Genomic DNA, 21,938 nt, shown 5'->3' on the forward strand with positions numbered 1-21,938 from the left:
GGGGAAGCTCATTGGTGCTTTCCTGAAGTTTCCAGCGCTCAGGGAGGACGGGAGAATGCGGAATGCCCGGCCAATCTGATCGCCGATTGGCTGCTGTTTCCGCCATTCATTTCAGTTTATGCGCCTGTCACTGCCACGTCACCCCCTCCCATCACTCTTCTCATCATCCTTTTCCGCCCTCATGGATTGGTGGTTGGTATCAGCTGCTCCACCTTTTCTACCATTTACTGAACGAGTTGAGGAAAAAGGGAAGGAGTCTCGTCTTTACATCCTTATTTTCTTTTTTTATTGGTTGGCAACTATGCCACTCACGTGGTGGAGAGGCGGGGCAATAGTTGGAGATGATTGGTTCTGAGAATTGGCTGTGAAAGCGGCATTGCTGACCAGTGAGAGAGACCTAATGAGAGAGGAGCAGGCCGGGGCAACCAATGAAATCGGAGAAGAGCGCTTGGGGGCGTGTCCGCCTGCTTTCAGCCTTTGGCAAGTTGGTGGGAGGTGAAAGTGACTTGGCCTCTTAAAAGCGTTTTTTTCACGTGGGTGTGATGTCGTGTTCCGTTTTTCTGAATAAGAACTTCGTAGCTTCTTGTTAGGAAGAACCTGGAGGACAGAGTAACTCTCGGCAGTCAGCCCCCGCCTGAGGCTCTCTTGAAGGACCCCCTTCTAACTCGAAGCTGGACACCCAGATTCCAGGGGTGCCCAGAAGTAGCTTTTCCAGCCCTTCCTGGATCCATGGTCCCCCTAGTTCCCTTCCCTGTTTGCTCTTTATCGCTCCACACCCCTTGTGTCTTGATTCTAGACTGTCATATGCCTATACCGATTCTGTCCCCTTCAGAAGTAGATTCGCGAGGACCTGACTTTATGTGTCTCTTCCAGACCTAAAGGCCCTTGGTTTTAGCATCATAGGTGCCATGTATATGCTTAACTTTGAACAGAAAATTATTATTTTTTGTATCTTTAAACTGATATATCGTAGTTGTACATATTTAACTTTGGACAGAAAATTTTTTTTATATCTTTAAATTGATATATCATAGTTGTACATATTTTCAGGGATACATCTGATATTGTGATACATGTATTCAATGTATAATTATCAAATCAGTGTAATTGGGATATCCATCATCTCAAACATTATCTTTGTGTTGGGAACATTTTCTGCTATGCGTTCTCTTGTAGCAGGAAATCGTTATTTTTGATCAACTGACTATTCACACATTTGTGAAGATTACAAATTCAGTAACTAATGTAACATTTAGATGTAAGCTATTGTTGCAAATGTAACCTAAAGCGCCGTACTTTAGGGAATCTAGCATCTGTTACATTTTGCTAGTTTGAACAGGCAATAGAAATAGCTATTAGATACTGTAAAAGAAATTGACTTTCTTTGCCAATGTGCTTCCCAGTGTCAATAAATTAAAGTATCCTTTTTAAGAAAATCGTTTCAAAAGAAGCGAAGTATTTATTGAATTCTGGAGAGAGAATACTCTTTAAAAATCTGCAATTTTTACTATCAGGGATCATTTGTATAGCTCATTACTAGTGAATTTCTCTGAATGTGTAGAGCAAAATAAAATCTGCTATTAGATGTAGGCTATTTGGGATTAATTTTTTTTTTAACTGAGCTAGAGTTAATCCATTTAGGCTTGAGTCCTGCTTTTGCTACTTACTGGGTCTATTACTTTGAGAAAATTATTTAAGCACTCCAAGTCTCAGTTTTCACTTATGTTAAACAGGAATAAAACCTCACAGGGATGCTGTTGTGATTAAGTGCGTTTGAATGTGTTTGATAAACTGTAGATAGCTACAAACATGTGAGTTGTGTTGCCAAACACATCTCACAGGTTACTTGCCATCACAAAGGAGAAACATACTTTTACAATGGGGAGATCTGGCAGTCCCCACCTTAACCCAGTTATCCAATTTAGTATCAGTAACCCTTGGACAACCAACATTTTTATGAGGTTCCCAGTGTGCTGCAGCATGAAGTATACAGCATCACTTAATGGTGTTTTCTTGCCAAAATACTGAAAGTTAATCTAATCAAGGCTTTGGATCTAAACTCCAGTTTACTGGGCTGGAGGAACCAGTTGAACCATAACCCCAAGGAGATAATCAGATAAATCAAGAACGTGAAGCATTCTATAAGACAACTATTTTATAGAAGATAAGACATAAAGATCAAGGAAAATCAATGTCATAAAAATGGTCAGGGGTGATTGTTCTAAATTTGAAAAAAAACTTTAAAAGATACAATCAAATGCTTAATTGGATTCTGGTTCTGAAAAAGCAGGCTTTTAGACATTTTTGAGACAATTGGGGAAATTTGAAAATGGACTGGTATCAGATGTTGTTAGTTATTACATTTGTTCATTGTAATAATGGTATGCTGGACATGGGGGAAAACATCTTTACAACTTGGAGAAACGTAGGAGTGAAGAGTTATGATATCCGTAACTCTCTTTGAAATGGTTCAGCAAAAAAGAAAGATAAGAGACCAGTCTGGGCAACATAGATAAACCTGTCTCTACTAAAAACAAAAGCAAAGCAAAACAAAACAAAAAAATTAGCTGGGCATGGAGGCCTGTGCCTGTAGTTCCAGCTACTTGGGAGACTGAGGTGGGAGGACTGATTGAGCCCAGGAGGTCGAGGCTACAGTGAGCTGTGATTGTGCCACTGCACTCCAGCCTGACAGAGTGAGGCCCTATCTCACACACACACACACACACACACACACACACACAGCCAAGGAAAGATAAATACTTTGAAATGCATACATACACATCTATCTGTCTGTCTGTCTGTCTGTCTACCTCCCTACCTACCTACCTATCAAGCAAATATGGCAAAATCTTAATTGTTAAATCTATGTGGTAAGTATATAGGTGTTTACTGTACTATTATTTCTACTTTTATTGTATATTTGGAATAATAATTTTAAAAAAGGTTTTGAGAGGCTAGTTTGACCTACTGTTGTTACCTAACACTGCCTCCGGAATACAGAACAGAATTCTTGGTCTGGCAAATGAGACCCATGACAATCTGATGTCACCTCTCCTTTCCAGTCCTTTTTTTTTTTTTTTTAGACAGAATCTCACTCACCTAGGCTGGAGTACAGTGGCACAATCTCAAGTGATTGTCCTGTGTCAGCCTCCGGAGTAGCTGGGATTACAGGCATGCACCACCACAGCCAGCTAATTTTTATATTTTTAGTAGAGACAGGGTTTCACCATGTTGGCCAGGCTGGTCTCAAACTCCTGACCTCAGGTGATCTGCCTGCCTTGGCCTCCCAAAGTGCTGGGATGACAGATGTGAGCCACCAAGTGGTGGCTTTGAAATGCATACACACACATCTATCTGTCTGTCTGTCTCCCTCCCTACTTACCTATCAAGCAAATATGGCAAAATGTTAATTGTTAAATCTATGTGGTAAGTATGTAGGCTCACGCCTGGCCTCTCTCTTTTGTATTGGTGTACTCTGTGTTCCAATTAAATTGATCCACACATTTTTTTCCACATTCACCCTACACTTTCTCAAACTGATGCCTTTGTGTATGCTTTCCCTCCATTAAATGCCCAGTGAACTCCCTCCACAGAATTTCCTCTAATTTTCCTGGCTAGACGTAATGCCTCTTCCTCAGGACTTGCAGAGTTTCCTGTGAGGTTAATTGTCTTGCCTTATAATTATCTATGTTTCAATCATATCTCCCCTACTAGAGGGTCAATTTCTCTAATGTATAACCTGTATCTATTTCATCTTTGTTTCCCCCATGACAGCACGCAACCTAGCATATTCATCTATTTAACAAATATTTATCAAGTATCTATTATATATCTTCAGGCCTGAGCCAAGTCTTAGGGACAAAGTAGTGAATGTACAAATAGGCTCTGGCTCCTCATGAAATGTAAAGGATCTTAGGGATATACACAGTATTCGTAGTGAAAAAATATGTACAGTAATTATACACATATGCACAGTAATATGGAGGACAACAGGTGTAACCTGTTTATTTTTTGTTTGTTTGTTTGTTTGAGACAGAGTCTTGTTCTGTTGCCCAGGCTGGAGTGCAGTGGCACGATCACGGCTCACTGCAAGCTCCACCTCCCGGGTTCACGCCATTCTCCTGCCTCAGCCTCCCGAGTAAAGGGGACTACAGGCGCCTGCCACCACGCCCAGCTAATTTTTTGTTTTTGTATTTTTAGTAGAGATGGGGTTTCACCGTGTTAGCCAGGATGGGCTCGATCTCCTGACCTCATGATCCACCCGCCTCGGCCTCCCAAAGTGCTGGGATTACAGGCTTGAGCCACTGTGCCCGGCCCTAACCTGTTTCAAAGAGGGATAAACTGTTTAAGTTGCCACCTGGGGACTGGGGAGGAGTAAGCAAAGGAAATAAATCAGTCATTCTTTTTCTTTTCTCTTTTTTTCCTCCATAGCTAAAATCAGTCATCTTCCTGCAAAGGCATGAGGAGGAAAAGAGAGGCAGTAACTGAGGTGGGTACATAAGGCATGGAGAGTGAAGACCCCAAAGGGCTGTAAGACCTCATAAGGAGTTCAAGTTTTATTCTCATTGCAACAGGAAGCAATCAAAGGGATTAGGGCAAGTGACCCCAGTTCATTCATTCTTTCTTTCTTTGTTTCTTTCTGTATCTCTCTTTCTTTTCTTTTCTTTCTATGTTTCTTTCTTTCTCTCTGTCTTTTTTCTTGACAGGGCCTTGCTCTGTCATCTAGGCTAGAGTACAATGATGTAATTAATTATGGTTCGCTGCAACCTTGAACTCCTGGGCTTAAGCAATCCTCCTGCCTCAGCCTCCCAAATAGCTAGGGCTATAGGCATGCACCACTATGCCTAGATACTTTTTATTTTTTGTAGAGACAGGGTCTTGCTGTGTTACCCAGGCTGGTCTCAAACTCCTGGCCTCAAGTTATCCTCCCTCCTCAGCCTCGCAAAATGTTGGGAGTGGAGCCACCGTGCCTGGCCTCAATTCTTGTTTAAAATTATCACTGGCTGATGTGTGGAGTCACAAGAGTGGAGAGGGACAGCAATTAGGAAACCTCTACCATCATTTTTTTTTTTTTTTTGAGATGGAGTCTCAAATTGTCACCTGGGCTGGAGTGCAGTGGTGCCATCTCGGCTCACTGCAACCAGGTTCAAGAGATTCTTCTGCCTGAGCCTCCAGAGTAGCTGGGATTACCGGCACCTGCCACCACGACAGGCTAATTTTTTTGTATTTTTAGTAGAGATGGGGTTTCACTATGTTGGCCAGGCTGGTCTGGAACTCCTGACCTCATGTGATCCACCCGCCTCAGCCTCCCAAAGTGCTGAGATTACAGATGTGAGCCACCACACCCAGCATTCTACCATCTTTTAGAAGAGAAATATTGATGACTTGGTTGAATGTGGTGGAAACAGGGATGGAGAGAAGTGGATACATTCCACATATATTTGGAGATATACCTGATAGGACCGGGCACATGATAGTGATTCAGTTAATGTTTAATGTGTGAAATAATTACAACTTTAAAAAATTGGTGTTTTATTTTTCTCATGAAGTCATTGTCCTCATCCCAATATCCAGTCAGTAACAAAAAACTGATGATCTTTTATGCACCCCTTTCTTTACTGGCTTAGATTCTTGTGCTTTCTTCTCACTTTTAAACTCGTCTATTTGCCTCTAGTCTATCTTCCAGAATTCTCCTCACAACTGCCAAAGGGATCTTCTTTTTTTTTTTTTTTTTTTTTTTTGAGACAGAGTCTCTCTCTGTCACCCAGGCTGGAGTGCAGTGGCACAATCTTGGCTCGCTGCAACCTCTGCCTCCTTGGTTCTAGTGATTCTCGTGCCTCAGCTTTCTAAGTAGCTGGGACCACAAGTGCATGCCACCATGCTCTGCTAATTTTTGTATTTTTTGTAGAGACAGGTTTTTGCCATGTTGCCCAGGCTGGTCTTGAATTCCTGAGCTCAAGCGATCTGCCTGCCTCAGCCTCCCAAAGTGCTGGCGTTACAGGCGTGAGCCACCATGCCCGGCCAGGATTTTCTTAAAATATTCTGTTCCTTACCTGAGTTTCTTGCTCCGTAATCCTCAATGACCCCCTCTGGTCTACAGGATAAAGTCCTGATAGCTCACTTTGCCATCTAAGGCCCTACCCTACCAGGTCCTAATCTTGCTTTCCTGTCCCACTTTTTACAACTCTTTTCAGTCCATACTGGTTTACCTGCCAGACTCCAATATATTGGATATTTTTGCTTTCATGATTTTTTTTTTACATAAACTATATTTTTTTAGAGCAGTTTTAGATTCGCAGCAAAATTGAGCTGAAATTACAGAGAATTCCATGCACAGCCTCCCCTACTATCAACATCCAGAGTGGTGTAACTGTTAAAATTGATGAATCTACACTGACACATCATTATCCACCCAAAACCCATAGTTTACATTAGTGTTTATTTAGCATTGTACATTCTATGGGTTTTAACAATGTATAATGACATTTATCCAGGATTAAATATCATACAGATTAGTTTTATTGTCCGAAAAAACCTCTCTGCTCCACCTATTCATTCCTCCTTTTTCCTTAACTCTTGGCAACCAGTGATCTTTCTACTGTCTTCACAGTTATGCCTTTTCCAGAATGTCTTATAGTTTGAATCACACACATACATTTGTCCTTCAGTATCCATGGGGAATTGGTTCCAAGTTTCTCTGCAAATACCAAAATCCACAGATGGTCAAGTCTGTTATACAAAACGGTATAGTATTTGCATATAACCTATACACATCTTCTCTTATACTTTAAATTATCTCTAGATTACTTCTAATACCCAATACAATGTAAATGCTATGTAAATAGTTGTTATCCTATATTGTTTAGGGAATAATGACAGGAAAAAAGTCTGTACATATTCAGTACAGGCACAAGCATCTCTTTTTGGGAGAATATTTTTGATACTTGGTTGAAATCGTGGATGCAGAACCCACAGATATGGAGGGCTGACTGTAGTTTGAAAAGAAGCCTTTTAAAAACTGGCTTCTTGCCGGGCGTGGTGGCTCATGCCTGTAATCCCAGCACTTTGGGAGGCTGAAGCGGGTGGATCACAAGGTTAAGAGACTGAGACCATCCTGGCCAACGTGGTGAAACCCCGTCTCTACTGAAAATACAAAAATTAGCTGGGCGTGGCGGCACGTGCCTGTAGTCCCAGCTACTCAGAAGGCTGAGGCAGGAGAATCGCTTGAACCCAGGAAGGGGAGGTTGCAGTGAGCCAAGATCGTGCCACTGCACTCCAGCCTGGGCGACAGAGCGAGACTCCATTTAAAAAATAAAATAAAATAAAATAAAATTGGCTTCTTTCACTTAGTAGTATGCATTTAAGTTTCCTTTATGTATTGCCTTATACAGATGTACCACAGATCTTGACCACCTCGCTTCAAATCCTGTTTTGGCTAAGTGATGCAATCTTGGGCTGTTTACTTAACCTCTCACCAGTTTCCTTATGACCATACTAACAGCATCTTTTTCTCAAGGTTTTGGGGAAGGATTAAATAAAAATACATGAAATGTGTCTGGCATATGGTAAATCATAAATGCTGACTGTAATTACTAATTATGCAAGACTATCTTTGTAGCACAACATAACTAACCCTAAGAGGACCGACATGTCTTTCTTGAGGGCATTAGACGTACCGTAGAAAAACCTGGAAATACTGGGACTTTATATGAGGTAAAAATAATATAATGAATGGATGCCAGCTTTTATTGAGTGTTAAGCACTTTCACAAATATTGATTTTTTGTCATAATCCCACTTGTTCTACCACCCCTTTTACAGGGAGAGAAACTGAGATTCATGAATAAAGTAATTTGCAAAGGTGAAGCTAACACTCAAACACAGATATGAATAGGGCTATAGTCCGATATTACTTGTGCCTTGGAGCCATTTTTAAAACAACAACAAACAATTCGAGGTGCTGGGTGCAATGTCTCACGCCTGTAATCCCAGAATTTTGGGAGGCTGAGGTGGGCAGATCACTCGAGCTCAGCCTGGGCAACATGGTGAGACCCCATCTATACCAAAAATACAAATCATTAGCCGGGTGTGGTAGCTCACGCCTGTAGTCCCAGCTACTCAGGAGGCTGGGGGAGGCTCTCTTGAGCCTGGGAGATGGAGGCAGCAGTGAGCCGAGCTCATGCCACTGCACTCCAGCCTGGGCAACAGAGTGAGACCTCATCTCAAAACAAACAAAACAATTCAAATAGTTAAGTTAGGAGTCGAGATGTATTATATTTTCTGTCATCAAAATTAAACCAAATGTCACACAAACCCTTCTGTTTCACAACTGATTATCATGCTTTGCACTTCACAGAGAAAATGCAGGCTCCCAAAGTGCTGGGACCACAGGCCTGAGCCACCATGCCTGGCCAGACACAGACTTCTTTCTCCTCCTTTGTATATTGTTTCTGTTATTACCTTTTGCCCTAAGGTGGCTGCTAGAGCTTCTAGAATTCCCTAGAATTTGTAATAACTTAAAATTCAAGGGTGGGCACAGTGTCTCATGTTTGTAATCCCAGCACTTTGGGAGACTGATGTGGGTGGATCACTTGAGGTCGGGAGTTCGAGACCAGCCTGGCCAACATGGTGAAACCCTGTCTCTACTAAAAATACAAAACTTAGGCCAGGCGCGGTGGTTCAGGCCCGTAATCCCATCACTTTGGGAGATGGAGGAGGGCGGATCACCTGAGGTCAGGAGTTCAAGACCAGTCTGGCCAACAAGGTGAAACCCTGTCTCTACTAAAAATACAAAAATTAGCTGGGTGCAGTGGCGGGCACCTGTAATCCCAGCTACTCAGGAGGCTGAGGCAGGAGAATTGCTTGAACCCGGGAGGCGGAGGTTGCAGTGAGCTGAGATCGCCCCATTGCACTCCAGCCTGGGCAACAGAGCGAGACTCCATCTCAAAAAAAAAAAAAATTAGCCGGGCATGGTGGCATGTGCCTATCGTCTCAGCTACTTGGGAGGTTGAGGTGAGAGGATGGCTTGAACCTGGGAAGTAGAGGTTGCAATAAGCTGAGATCGCGCTACTGCACTCCAGCCTGGGCGACAGGGTGAGATCCTGTCTCAAAATAAAGTAAAATAAAATAAAATAAAATAAAATTTAAAAAAATGTGTCTAATTACACTTAATGAACTCTAATACAGGTTGAATAGCCCTTATCCGAAATGCTTGGGACCAGAAGAGTTTCAGATTTCTGATTTTTATTTTTTGGATTTTGGAATATTTCCATTATATATAGAGTGCTTACTGGTTCAGCATCCCTAATCTGAAAATTCTAAACCTGAAATGCTCCAATGAGCATTTCTTTTGAGCATCATGTCAGCACTCAAAAATTTTCAGATTTTGGAGTACTTTGGATTTCAGATTTTCAGATTAGAGATGCTCAACCTGTACCAAATGATTGAAAAAGTCCTTCATAATAATTGGGATTAGGTTTATTTGGAAGTAACAGAGGCCCAATTTACATTGGTTTAAACCCATAATAGTTTATTCTCACAGAGGAAAGAAATCCCAGGATAGGAAGCTCAAGGTTGGAATGGTGGCTCAATGAAGTCTTCAGAGACATAGACTTTTTTTTTTTTTTTTTTTTTTTTGAGCCAGGGTCTCACTCTGTTGCTCAGGCTGGAGTGCAGTGGTTCAATCTTGGCTCACTGCAGCCTCGACCTCCCAGTCTTAATGGATCCTCCACCTCAGCCTCATGGCTATTTTTTTTTTTTTTTTTTTTTTTTGGTATTTTTAGTAGAGATGGGGTCTTGCTATGTTTCCCAGGCTTGTCCTGAACTCCTGGACTCCAGTGATCCACCTGCTTTGGCCTCCCAAAGTGCTGGGACTATCGGCCTGAGCCACCTTGCCCTGCCAGACACAGACTTCTTTCTCTCCATTGTATGTTGTTTCTGTTATTACCTTTTGCCCCAGGGTGGCTGCCAGAGCTTCAGTCATTACATCTGCATTTGAAGCAGCAAGAAGAGGGAAGTAAGGAGGACAAAAGTGTAGTGCCTTCCCCTTAGGGAGAATTTTTGGAAGTCACACACGACATGTCTACTTATTCTCTGTGGGATAGAGAAATGATGGAAAATTATTGTAATCAGGCTTTCTTTGTCTGCCGCTCACTCACTGCAATCTTGGAACATGTACATGTTCTCTCTCTCTTATTTTCTTCCTTCCTTCAAACACAAACCTATTACGTTTTAACTGAATTAACTCTTTAAAGAACCTATTTTCAAATAGAGTGACATTCTGAGGTATGGGGGTTAGGACTTCAACATAAGAGTTTTGGGGGTGGACACAATTTAGCCCATAACATACAGAGGATACATATGATATGTGAAAGTTACAAAGCACAATAGTCAAACCAATACTGCTCAAGGCACCACTCAACATAAGAAATACAAAATGACCAGTTTTCTACATCCTATCCCAATACCATGCCCCTAAACACTTCCAAAAGTAACTCTTGTCTTAAATGTATTTTTTCCCAACTTTCATTTTGGATTCAGAGGGTACATGTGCAGGTTTGTTACAAGTGTATTGTGTGATGTTGAGGTCTGAGGTATAGATGATCCTGTCACCCAGGTAGTGAGCATAGTATCCAATGGTTTTTCAGCCCATGTCCACCCCTCCCCCAACTTTTGGGAGTCCCCAGTGTCTATTGTTCCAATTTTATGCCCATGTGTACTCATTGTTTAGCTCCTACTTATAAGTGAGAACATGCAGTATTTGGTTTTCTGTTTCTGCATTAACTCACTTAGGACAATGGCCTCTAGATGCATCCATGTTCCTGCAAAGGATATCATATTGCTCTTTTTTATGGCTGTGTAGTATTCTATGATGTATATGTACCACATTTTATTTATCCAATCTACCATTGTTGATGGGCACCTAGGTTGATTCTATGCCTTTGCTATTGTGAATAGTGCTGAGATGAACATATGTGTGCATGTATCATTTTGATGTCGATTCCGCATGCAGAGCAATCGAGTTGCCCTACGTGTGCCACTCATGACAGAAGCCCTTTTTTGCATGTATCATTTTGGTAGAATGATTTATATTCCTTTGGGTATATACCCAGTAATGGAATTGCTGGGTCAGATGGTAGTTCTGTTTTAAGTTCTTAGAGAAATATCCAAACTGCATTCCACAGTGGCTGAACTAATTTGCATTCCCACCAGCAGGGTACAAGCATTCCACAGCCTCGCCAGCATCTGATATTTTTTTTCACTTTTTAATAATAGTTATTGTGACTGGTGTGAGATGGTACCTCATTGTGGTTTTGATTTGCATTTCTCTGATGATTAGTGATGATGAGCATTTTTTCATGTTTGTTGGCCATTTTTCTGTCTTGTTTTGAGAAGTATCTGTTCATGTCCTTTGCCCATTTTTAAATTGGAATATTTGTTTTTTGCTTGTTGCTAAATCTATGTTTAAAAAAATTGTTCCCTCAGTCAATTTGCCTTTTAAAGGCCCAGATTCATCCTGTAGACCAGTGATAATATGAGGCTCTCTGATAAGTGCTCCCTTTTTTTGTTTATTTCCATCTCCATACAGCAGAGTGATTTTTAAAAGTATAAGTCATATGACGTTTTGTGTTTTTTACTTAAAACTCTGCAAAGATTTCCCATTGCAATAAGAATAAATCCCTTCAAGACCATGTGTGGTTACTCTCTGCCCCACTCCATTAACTCTAACAACATTGACTTTCTGTGGTTCCTTGAACTCAAACTCATTTTCATCTCAGGGGCTTGGCTACCTTCTTTATTTTGCTTAGGATGCTCTTCCTAGACCTTTGCACATCTGTCTCTTCTCATTATTCAGATGTCTGCTTGAATGTCACCTGCTTATCAAGGACTTCCTTGCTACTCTGTCTACAGTACAAGTACATCTCCCCCACTCAAATCACTTTGTTCTTTTCTTAGCACTTATCATTTTAAGTATCCCCCTCAGAATGCAAACTGCACCAGAATACGGGTTTAGTTTGTCTTTGTCACCACTGTATCTGGAGTAATGTGGGACATACAAGACCTTAACTGATTTATATTATCAAATTGTTCCTGACCTAGGGGTTGTTGTGATAAAATGAGTGACAATGTATTTTGAAATGAGTCTTGTAAACACAGACTAATTTATTACATCAAGCTCTATTCTCTGAATAATCTGTTTAAGCTCTGTTTGTTTGCTTCTTTTTCTTTTCTTTTCTTTTCTTTTTCTTTTTTTTTTTTTTGAGACAGGGTCTCACTCTGTCACCCAGGCTGGAGTGCAGTGGCGCGATCTCGGCTCACTGCAACCTCCACCTTCCAGGCTCAAGCGATTCTCCTGCCTCAGCCTCCCAAGTAGCTGGGATTACAGGTGCCACCACCATGCCCAGCTAATTTTTTATCTTTTTAGTAGAGGCGGGTTTTCACCATGTTGGCAGGCTGGTCTCAAACTCCTGACCTCATATGATCCACCCGCTTTGGCCTCCCAAAGTGCTGGGATTACAGGTGTGAGCCATCATGCCCAGCCTTCTCCTCTCCCCTCCCCTCCCCTCGCCTCCTTCCCTCCCTCCCTCCTGCCCACCAGCCTGCCTGTCTGCCTGCCTTCCTTCCTTCCTTCCTTCCATCCTTCCTTCCTTCGTTTTTGTGAGATAGGGTCTCATTTGTCAGCTGGAGTGCAGTGGAGCAATCACAGCTCACTGCAGCCTCAACTTCCTGGGCTCAAGTGATCCTCCCACCTCAGCCTCCCAAGTAGCTGGGACTATAGGCATGTGCCACCATGCCTGGCTAATTTTTAAAATTTTTTTGTAGAGATGGGGGTCTCACTGTGTTGCCCAGGCTGGTCTTGAACTCCTAGGCTCAAGTGGTCCTCCTGCCTCAACCTCCCAAAGTGCTGGGATTACAAGGGTAAGCCACTGCACCCAGCTAAGCTTTGTTTCGTTTTCTTTTCTTTTTCTTTCTTTCTTTTTTTTTTTTTTTTTTTAGATGGAGTCTTGCTCTGTTGCCCAGGCTGGAGTGCAGTGGCGCAATGTCAGCTCACTGCAACCTCTGCCTCCCGGGTTCAAGCGATTCTCCTACCTCAGTCTCTTAAGTAGCTGGGACTATAGGCGCAAGCCACCATACCTGGCTGATTTTCGTATTTTTAGTAGAGATAGGGTTTCACCATATTGGCCAGGGTGGTCTCAAACTCCTGACCTCAAGTGATCTGCCCACCTCAGTCTCCCGAAGTGCTGGGTTACCCATATGAGACACTGTGCCCAGCCTTGAATTTTAAGTTGGGATTACAGGTGCTGGGATTACTGGTGTGAGCCACTGTGCCTGGCCAGCTTTGTTTCTTAATAACAAAACTATTTCATGACCAGGTATTTGTTGGATGTCTGCTAGGTATTGACTCTGTGCTGGGCTTTGTGGTACAGCCATGAACAAGACAGACTATTTCTGTATTTGTGAAGCTCCCATATTAATGCAGTGAATTTATGAAAAAAACAATTGCTGTGACAATATATCTAATGTAAAAAATACATTTCAAAATACTGGGAATGAGGAAGAGTGGAAGCAAGGAGCTCTTTTTTTTCCCCTCCCTAGATGATGTTTAAATAAAAAAGACCATAGAGATGCCTGACAGTTGCATTGCTGTGACTCTGATCCTTATATATTGCAATTGGTTCTGATAATTACAACCTGAATTGCTCCCTTTTTGACATTACTGAGAGGCAATTGTCTAATCTGCTTACTGCAGATGAAGGCATTAAAATCCAATCAGAAGAGTTTGCAGATGCAATGTTAAAGCCTCACAGCTTTTCAGCTGCTCCTCTGAAGCTTGGGTCCAGGAATAGGAGCCTTCTTGCAGCCAAGACACTAGAAATGGAGCTCAAAACTTAAGGTTTAAATCCCAGTTTTAGACCTTACCAGCTGGAAGGTCTTGCTGATCTAGTTTTGGTACTGTACAATTATAGTTGCCCATCCTACTTCAAAAGGTTATAGAGAAGACTGAATTGGAACACGAATGTGTTCTTTGTACACTATAAAATAACTATGGAAATGTGACATTGTGGGTTTACCTTTGTTACTGTTAGATGAACAACAGTAACTGAAAAAAAGTATTTGAAGATTGAATCCTATTAACAGGAGAACAATCAGATAAATGATGGCATAATGGCACACAGTGGAATACTATACAACTATGAAAAAGAACAGGGGACCAGGTACAATGTCTCATGCCTGTAATCCCAGCACTTTGAGAGGCCAGGTTGGGAGGACTGAATGAGCCCAGGAGTTTGAGACCAGCCTGGGCAACAAGCAAGACCTTGTCTCTGCAAAAAATAAAATAATTAGCCAGGCATGGTGGTGCACACCTTTTTTCCCAGCTATTCAGGAGGCTGAGATGGAGGTTGGGGGTCTAGTGAGACATGATCACACCACTGCACTCCAGATTGGACAACAGAGCAAGACCCTGTATCAAAAAGAAAAGAACAGGGTAGCTCTCTATATACCAACACAGAAAGATGCCCATGATCTATTAAGAGAGAAAACAGTAAAACTATAATTCTATCTATGTATGCATGTGCATGCAGACATCACTTGGGGAACAATACACTAAACTGTTAGCAGTGTTTTTTCTGGGGGTTCAAATCTGAGAAAACTTCCTTTTGTTAGTTATATGCAGATTTGTTTCTCATTTGCTAGATTAGTGCAATCTAAGCAATTTAAGAAATTTTATATTCACAACTGGCAAAGTACTTGTGTCACTGATTACCTAGCTCCCTGCTAGATATTTCACAGATCTCAAGTCTGATTTTGGTTAATATTGCTTTGGGGAATGAACTTGGCTGAACTGGGAGCTTGGAGAGTCATGCTGAATAATAAACAAGCTCCTCAGAACAGCCTTACATGCAACATTTGCAAAATAAGAAGCAAAGCAGAGGCTGTCATGAGACCTGCAATCTATTCACAACTGTGCTTCTGATGCAAGAAGGAAGAAGGTAAAAATGCTATTAGGTGATTTTAGGAAACTGATTTCCCAGACTAAGACTTATTTCCTAAAAACCCAAATACTAAGTTCTCAGGGACCACAATATTAAATGTATTTAAGCATAGCTGGGAGGGGAGGAAAAATATAAGATCCCTTCAGTCTTCCCAGTTCTGCTTCTCACACAATGAACTTCACAGCCCCCCAAAAGTAGATGGCTGTCAAATTCAGAAAGCTGGCCAGGCGCAGTGGCTCACGCCTGTAATCTCAGCATTTTGGGAGGCCAAGGCAGGCAGATCACTTGAGGTCAGGAGTTCGAAGTCAGCCTGTCCAACATGGTGAAACCTTGTCTCTATTAAAAATGCAAAAATTAGCTGGGCATAATCTCAGTAGCTGTAATCCCAGCTACTCGAGAGGCTGAGGCAGGAGAATCGCTGGAGCCCAGGAGGCAGAGGTTGCAGTGAGCCAAGATCGTGCCACTGCACTCCAGCTTGAGCGACAGGGTGAGATTCTGTCTTAAAAAAAATAAAAAGTTCAGAAAGTCATGTCTTGTCCTTCCTAATGTTTAGCAGGGCAACTTGGGCGATTTAACAGCCACAGTTTGGAAAAAATGCAATTTAGTGTAAATGTGGAAGCTGTATTTGGGATTTGTTAAAGTGGTTCTTTGATCCCACACTTGGTATATCATCTTAAATGTTCATAGCAGAGGTCAGGTGCGGTGGCTCAGGCCTGTAATCCCAGCACTTTGGGAGGCTGAGGCGGGCAGATCACAAGGTCAGGAAATCGAGAACATCCTGGCCAACATGGCGAAACCCTGTCTATACTAAAAATACAAAATTAGTTGGGCATGGTGGCGCATGCCTCAGGAGGCTGAGGCAGGAGAATCGCTTGAACCCAGGGGGTGGAGGTTGTGGTGAGCCGAGATTATGCATCGCACTCCACCCTAGGCAACAAGAGTGAAACTCCGTCTAAAAAAAACAAAAACAAAAACAAAAAACAAAAAACAAAAACTGCTCATCACTGGTCATTAGATAAATGCGAATCAAAATTACAATGAGATACCATCTCACGCCAGTCAGAATGGTGATCATTAAAAAGTTAGGACTTATTTTTTCACTAGAAATAACTACTATGTTTAGCAGCTTTAAGATAATATCCCCCTTTTAAGGTTATAATACATGCTGATTGAAGACAAATTGGGAAAATATGAAAAAGCAGGAACAATCACCTAAACACAAAATCCTCCACAGCCCTTTCCCTTAAAGGCAACCACTATTTGGTCATCTTTGATTTCACTCTTCTTGCCTACATATATATATATATACACATATATATATGTGTATATATATATATCTAGACATATATATGTAAAATATCTATATCTGTCTATATATATATTTTGAGACGGGGTATCACTCTGTTGCCCAAGCTGGAGGTCAGTGGCACAATCTTGGCTCACTGCAACCTCCACCTCCTGGGTTCAAGCGATTATCCAGCCTCAGCCTCCCTAGTAGCTGAGATTAAAGGTGCGCACCACCACGCCCAGCTAATTTTTGTATTTTTAGTAGAGACGAGGTTTTGCCATATTGGCCAGGCTGGTCTCGAACTCCTGATCTCATGTGATCTGCCTGCCTTGGCTTCCCAAAGTGCTAGGATTGCAGGCGTGAGCCACCATGCCTAACCTCCCATATATTTTTTACTCCACAGAGATTGTCATGTACATATACAGAACCTATTTTTTACTTAGCATTATATTCTTACATTTTCCTATGTAACTAAATTCTTCAAAAACAACTTTTTCTTGAGAAATATTTTTTCTTCTAAGAACATAAGCAATACATTTTCTCTATAGAAAATTTGAAAATTATTGAAAAGCCAAAAGGAAAAGAAAGTTCTCCATAATCCCATCACCTACGGATACCAGTAATCTTTAGAAACATATCTTTCCAATATTTTCTTCATACATGCATTTTCTTAAAAATTGGATTCAAAGCATATATGTTTTTTCCCCATACTATATAAAATATTTTCCATGATTAAATATTCTGCCTTTTTAAATTTTTCTAGACAGGGTCTTGCTCTGTCTCCCAGGCTGAATCTCATTATAGCCTCGAACTCCTAGGCTCAGGCAATCCTGCCTCAGCCTCCTGAGTTAGCTGAGAGTACAGGCACATGCCACCATGCCTGGCTAATTTTTAAATTTTTTTGCAGAGACAAAGTCTTACAAAGTCTTCCCTCCCAAAGTGCTGGGATTACAAGCATAAGCAACTGCACCTAGCGCAATATTCTGCCTAATTATCCACAACACATGGATCATTGTTTACTTAGCCATTATTGTAATATTGAACATTTAGATTATTTCTAATTTTTCTATTAAGTAAAGCTGACTGGGTGAAATGGCTCATGCCTCTAATGAATCATTTGGGAGGCCAAGGCAAGTTTGAGACCAGCCTGGGTTGAGCAAGACCCTGTCTCTACAAAAAATAAAATAATTAGCTGGGCAAGGTGGCATGTGTCTGTAGTCCCAGCTACTCGTGAGGCTGAGGTGGGAGGATTGCTTGAGGCCAGGAGTTCAAGGCTGCAGTGAGCTATGATTGCACCACTGCACTAAAGCCTGGGCAACAGAGCAAGATCTTGTCTTCAAAAAATAAAAATAAGGAAAGCTGTGGTAAGTACCATTGCTTTGTTATATTTTCTTAGATTTCTAAAGCCAAAGTAATTGTTCAAAGGCTAAGAATACTTTGAAGTGCTCCACACTGTGAAAGCACTTTCCAGAAACATAGACATTTACCCCCACCAGTGAGTGGCAGCCCCAAATTCTCACTAACATTATTTTTAAAGCTTTTATTAATTTGGTAGGATAAAAACATTTACTTTTTACTTCTCTGATTACCAGTCGGGGTGAGGTTCTTAATATTATTCACTTGCACTTTATTTTGTGAACGTTTATTCACAAGGCTGTACCTATTACCCATTAGAGTTTATTACCTATGTATTATTTATCAGGTTCTTCTTTTTCTTACATAGGACATTACATGCATTAGTATCAGTTTTCAACTCTGTGCCATATTCTTGTAAATTATTTTAGTGCATCACTTAATTTTTTTTGAAGTTAACATTGTCCTCATTAGTTACTCTGAGGTTTACAAATTACTTTTTAAGAAATAATAATAAAAAAATTGTACATGGGATTTTATTATGTTGCCCAGGGCCAGGTATAGTGGCTGATGACTTTTAAGTCATTTGTGACCAGGCACAGTGGCTCATGCCTGTAATCCCAACACTTAGGGAAGCCAAGTCGGGAGAATCACTTGAACCCAGTAGTAGTTCAAGACCAGCCTGGGCAACATAGTAAAATCCCATGTACAAATTTTTCTTTTCTTTTTTTTGAGACTGAGACGGAGTTTTGCTCTTGTTCCCCAGGCTGGAGTGCAGTGGCGCAATCTCAGCTCACTGCAACCTCTACCTCCCGGGTTCAAGTGATTCTCCTGCCTCAGCCTCCCAAGTAGCTAGGATTACAGGCATGTGCCACTATGCCCGGCTAATTTTGTAATTTTAGTAGAGATGGGTTTTCACCATGTTGCCCAGGGTGGTCTCAAACTCCTGACTTCAGGTGATCTGCCTGCCTCAGCCTCCCAAAGTGCTGGGATTACAGGCATGAGCCACCGCACCTGGCCTCACATGAGTTTTTTTCTTGGCTTTACTACTAGCCAGCTGTGGCACCCTGGGCAAGTCACTGCACTCTCAGAGATTTGGCTTCCTCAAATTGTGAGGACTGGACTACATGATCTCTAGGGATTTCTTCATGCCTGACATTTAGAATCTTGTCTTCCGTGAAAAGTAGGGGCATCCTTGGGCCAGTCCACTCTAACAAAGCAGGGCTATCTAATAACACCTGTAGTGTTTCATGTTAAGAGGTGTGAATAAATCTTTTACTGGAAGATAATTTTATTTCCTTACAGCGATAATATGCTGTATGAGCCTCCTGCTCTGCTGCCCATTACCTGCGTCACCTCCACAAGCTACTGAACCTCAAGGAACCCATCTCCTCATCAGGAAAAAAAATAAGCTTTATGTAGGTAGGCACCTAATAATGTTAAATTATCTCCTGTCTCTTTATCATTTAAAACTTTGGAGGCTCACTCCTGTAATTCAGCACTTTGGGAGGCCAAGGCAGAAGAATCCCTTGAGCCAGGGGTTTGAGCCCAGCCTGGGCAATGTAGCGAGACCTCATCTCTACTAAAAAGCAAAAAATTTAGCTGGGCATGATGGCACCCGCCTGTAGTAGTCCCAGCTACTTGGGAGGCTGAGGTGGGAGAACTGCTTGAGCCTGGGAGGTAGAGGCTGCAGTGAGCCATGATTGTGTCACTGCACTGTAACCTGAGTGACAGAGAAACTCATCTCAGAAAAAGAAGAAAACCTTCAGGCTGAGTGCAGTGATTCACACCTGTACTCCCAGCATTTTGGGGGGCCAAGGTGGGAAGATCACTTGAGCCTGGGAGTTCAAGACCAGCCTGGGCAACATAGGGAGATCCCGACTCTACAAAAAGTATAAAAATTACCCAGGTGTGGTGGTGCACACCTGTAGTCCCAGTTACTCGGGAGGCTGAGGTGGATCGCTTGAGCCTGGGAGATCGAGGCTGCAGTGAGTGGTGATTGTGCTACTGTGCCACTACACTCCAGCCTGAGTGACACAGGCCCTGTCTTGAAAACAAAACCCCACTTTTTTTTGCCCCTTTCTATGTGTTTGCTGAATCTTTTATCTTGAGCATTTTAGAGTAAAAATGATACTCAAGTCTGAAACAATAAAAATAAATTCACTATAAAGAATGACCAATCTTTTCCCATCTCCTTTGAAGAGATGAGTTTTGAAATACAATATGCTCAGAACTAAGTAAATACTATCCATGAAGGCAGCTGAATGCCTCATTGGGCTACATGAGTCTCTTAAAGGGTGACAGATTCCTCAATGCCTAGAGATGGGCAGGATGGAGAAGACAAACTACAGTTTATCTACTACAATTTATAATTTTGTCATACAGTTAAAATGGGGGGAGGAGAAACTGAAAGCATCTTAGATTTTTAAAGACAAGTTATTATATAAAAATATTTATCTTCTTTGCAATAAAATTAAAAAGGTAAAAATATAGGTAATAATATCTTTAATCCCCTACATCAAGAAGTTGACAGTCTATCTAAATATGCTAGAAACATAAAAATCATATTCAGAGGTAACAAAGTAGAAATGCAGGCACTCATTTTTAAGTATACAATTTGTTTTTATTTACAATACCCTATAAAAATGTAAATTTAGAAACTTTTATTTTCATTAATTAGAACCAAACCAAACAAAAAAGATAAAGCACAGTAAGGAAGAGATAATAATCAAGTATTCACTTGATTGGTTGTGAAGGGAAGGTAGGAAAGGCATGTAGTGGAAATGGTCAGTAGACAATGGTAGAGGGAAGCTAGGTAACATCACTGGGGAACAGCTGGTGGAGCCTGGGGTTACAGCATGGGAAGAAATGGAGATGGAGAACAGGACAGCTGGTTTTAACAGAGGATCTTACTGTTGTACAATACATGTATGTGCAAAATGTTTATTCTCTTTAAATACCATAACCTGTCCCTCCCACCCCCCAACTACATTCGAAAAAGTAAGAACAGCAGAAAGATCACGAAGGCCATGTAAAATTAATTCAGATTTAATTTTCTTCAGGGTTGTAATCACTAGGGATCAAAACTCCTTAGTCTGGTTGATTGCTGAATGGGAGAGGAGTAAGTGAGAAAGATCATGGCAGGCTGGCCCTGCAATTATTCAAACCCAGGCCCCTGGCTGCCTGGGAACGGGACTTGGGTGAGATGAAGTAGTAAAGACAGCAGTTCTGCCCACGGTGTGGAGACTAAAAAGCAAAGCAGGCCAAACTTAGCTTCCATGGTTACATTTGGAAGTTTCTATTCATGACACCAAATAAAAGTAGGGAAGGAAGCATGGCTTACTGAAGTAGTCTCAGGAAGACAGGGCAAGTGTGCAAAAAGCCACACTGCCAAAGCAGGCTACTAGTGAGGATCATCCTGGGTGACTTCGAATGCACTTGAGGGGAAAGGCTCAAGTACCCTGTAGTTGTAGCAGGAAAAAGACATAACCATGTGTTGTTTCGATTAAGGTGGACAGAAACTAAGGAAATAAAGGTGGGAAGAAGAAAAAGGACTTCTCAGCCTAGACCTGGGCATAAGCCAATTAAGAGTTCTGATTTTATTAAACGTGCTGCATACTCTTTATTTATGTTAAAACAAGTAGAACCCACCAAATTAATTACAAGATAGAACAGAAACAGATTAAAATACATCAGCTGGTTTGTGTTTAGAAGAGGTAATGAGACAACTAAATATTTTTCAATCTAAAATTCATTCTTTAAGGACCCTCTGAAGACCACATAAATACATGTATGGGGTGTGTGTGTGTGTGTGTGTGTGTGTGTATCTATGTGTGTGTGTATATCTTGATTTCTACTTAATTGGCTCTTCTATAGTCATATTAATATGGGGCAATGAAAAAACAACTTCAATAGGATGAGGGAAGGAATCCTTTGGCAGGCTACAATCTACTCTGAGGTGGAGTAGTGGAGGGATAAAGGGAGAGATTACACTTGTGTCTCTAGGGCAAAGAAAATGCAAAACAGAACTGAGTAAAAGTAGGACATGCAGAACTGTAACACAGAAGGTAAAGAAACCAGCAGAAGTATCACCCAGCCAAATTTCATAGAGCAGTGGGGAAATATCTGACATTTAGAGAGACAACCCCTGTAAACAGGAATCGATTTGGGGAAAAAGCTACCTTCCCTCCCTCATTAAAAACACTCCATTGGTGATGGCAGCAGTGCAGGTGGCAGCCAAAAGGAGGTACAGGACACATTTGGAGATCTTTTATCGTATCCCCTGAACTAGCCTAGGGGTAT

The 21,938-nt window shown here is 41.5% G+C and overlaps 1 protein-coding gene and 1 long non-coding RNA gene across 7 annotated transcripts in view; one reads left to right on the forward strand and one right to left on the reverse strand.

The window, feature by feature from the left end:
• Nucleotides 1–113: 113 nt before the first annotated feature.
• Nucleotides 114–19,058, forward strand: LOC104008490 (uncharacterized). Of its 2 annotated transcripts, none has more exons than XR_001707298.3 (3): nucleotides 114–192; nucleotides 4,432–4,489; nucleotides 18,942–19,054. It is a non-coding gene; the product is annotated as an uncharacterized LOC104008490 (long non-coding RNA). The 2 variants fall into 2 exon arrangements; XR_010147551.1 differs by having other exon boundaries at nucleotides 173–495; nucleotides 18,942–19,058.
• Nucleotides 19,059–20,237: 1,179 nt separating this feature from the next.
• Nucleotides 20,238–21,938, reverse strand: part of PATL1 (PAT1 homolog 1, processing body mRNA decay factor) — a 32,672-nt gene continuing 30,971 nt past the window's right edge. For 4 of the 5 annotated variants that reach the window (XM_024347164.3, XM_024347162.3, XM_024347163.2 and 1 more), the window contains one exon: nucleotides 20,238–21,928. In XM_024347164.3, coding sequence (XP_024202932.1) covers nucleotides 21,907–21,928 — 22 coding nt within the window. In that variant the 3' untranslated portion in view covers nucleotides 20,238–21,906. The remainder of the gene's footprint in view (nucleotides 21,929–21,938) is intronic. The other variant, XR_010147550.1, reaches the window with a different exon arrangement.

The sequence above is a fragment of the Pan troglodytes genome, chromosome 9 (genome assembly GCF_028858775.2).
Source record: "Pan troglodytes isolate AG18354 chromosome 9, NHGRI_mPanTro3-v2.0_pri, whole genome shotgun sequence".
Taxonomy (NCBI): Eukaryota; Metazoa; Chordata; class Mammalia; order Primates; family Hominidae; genus Pan; species Pan troglodytes.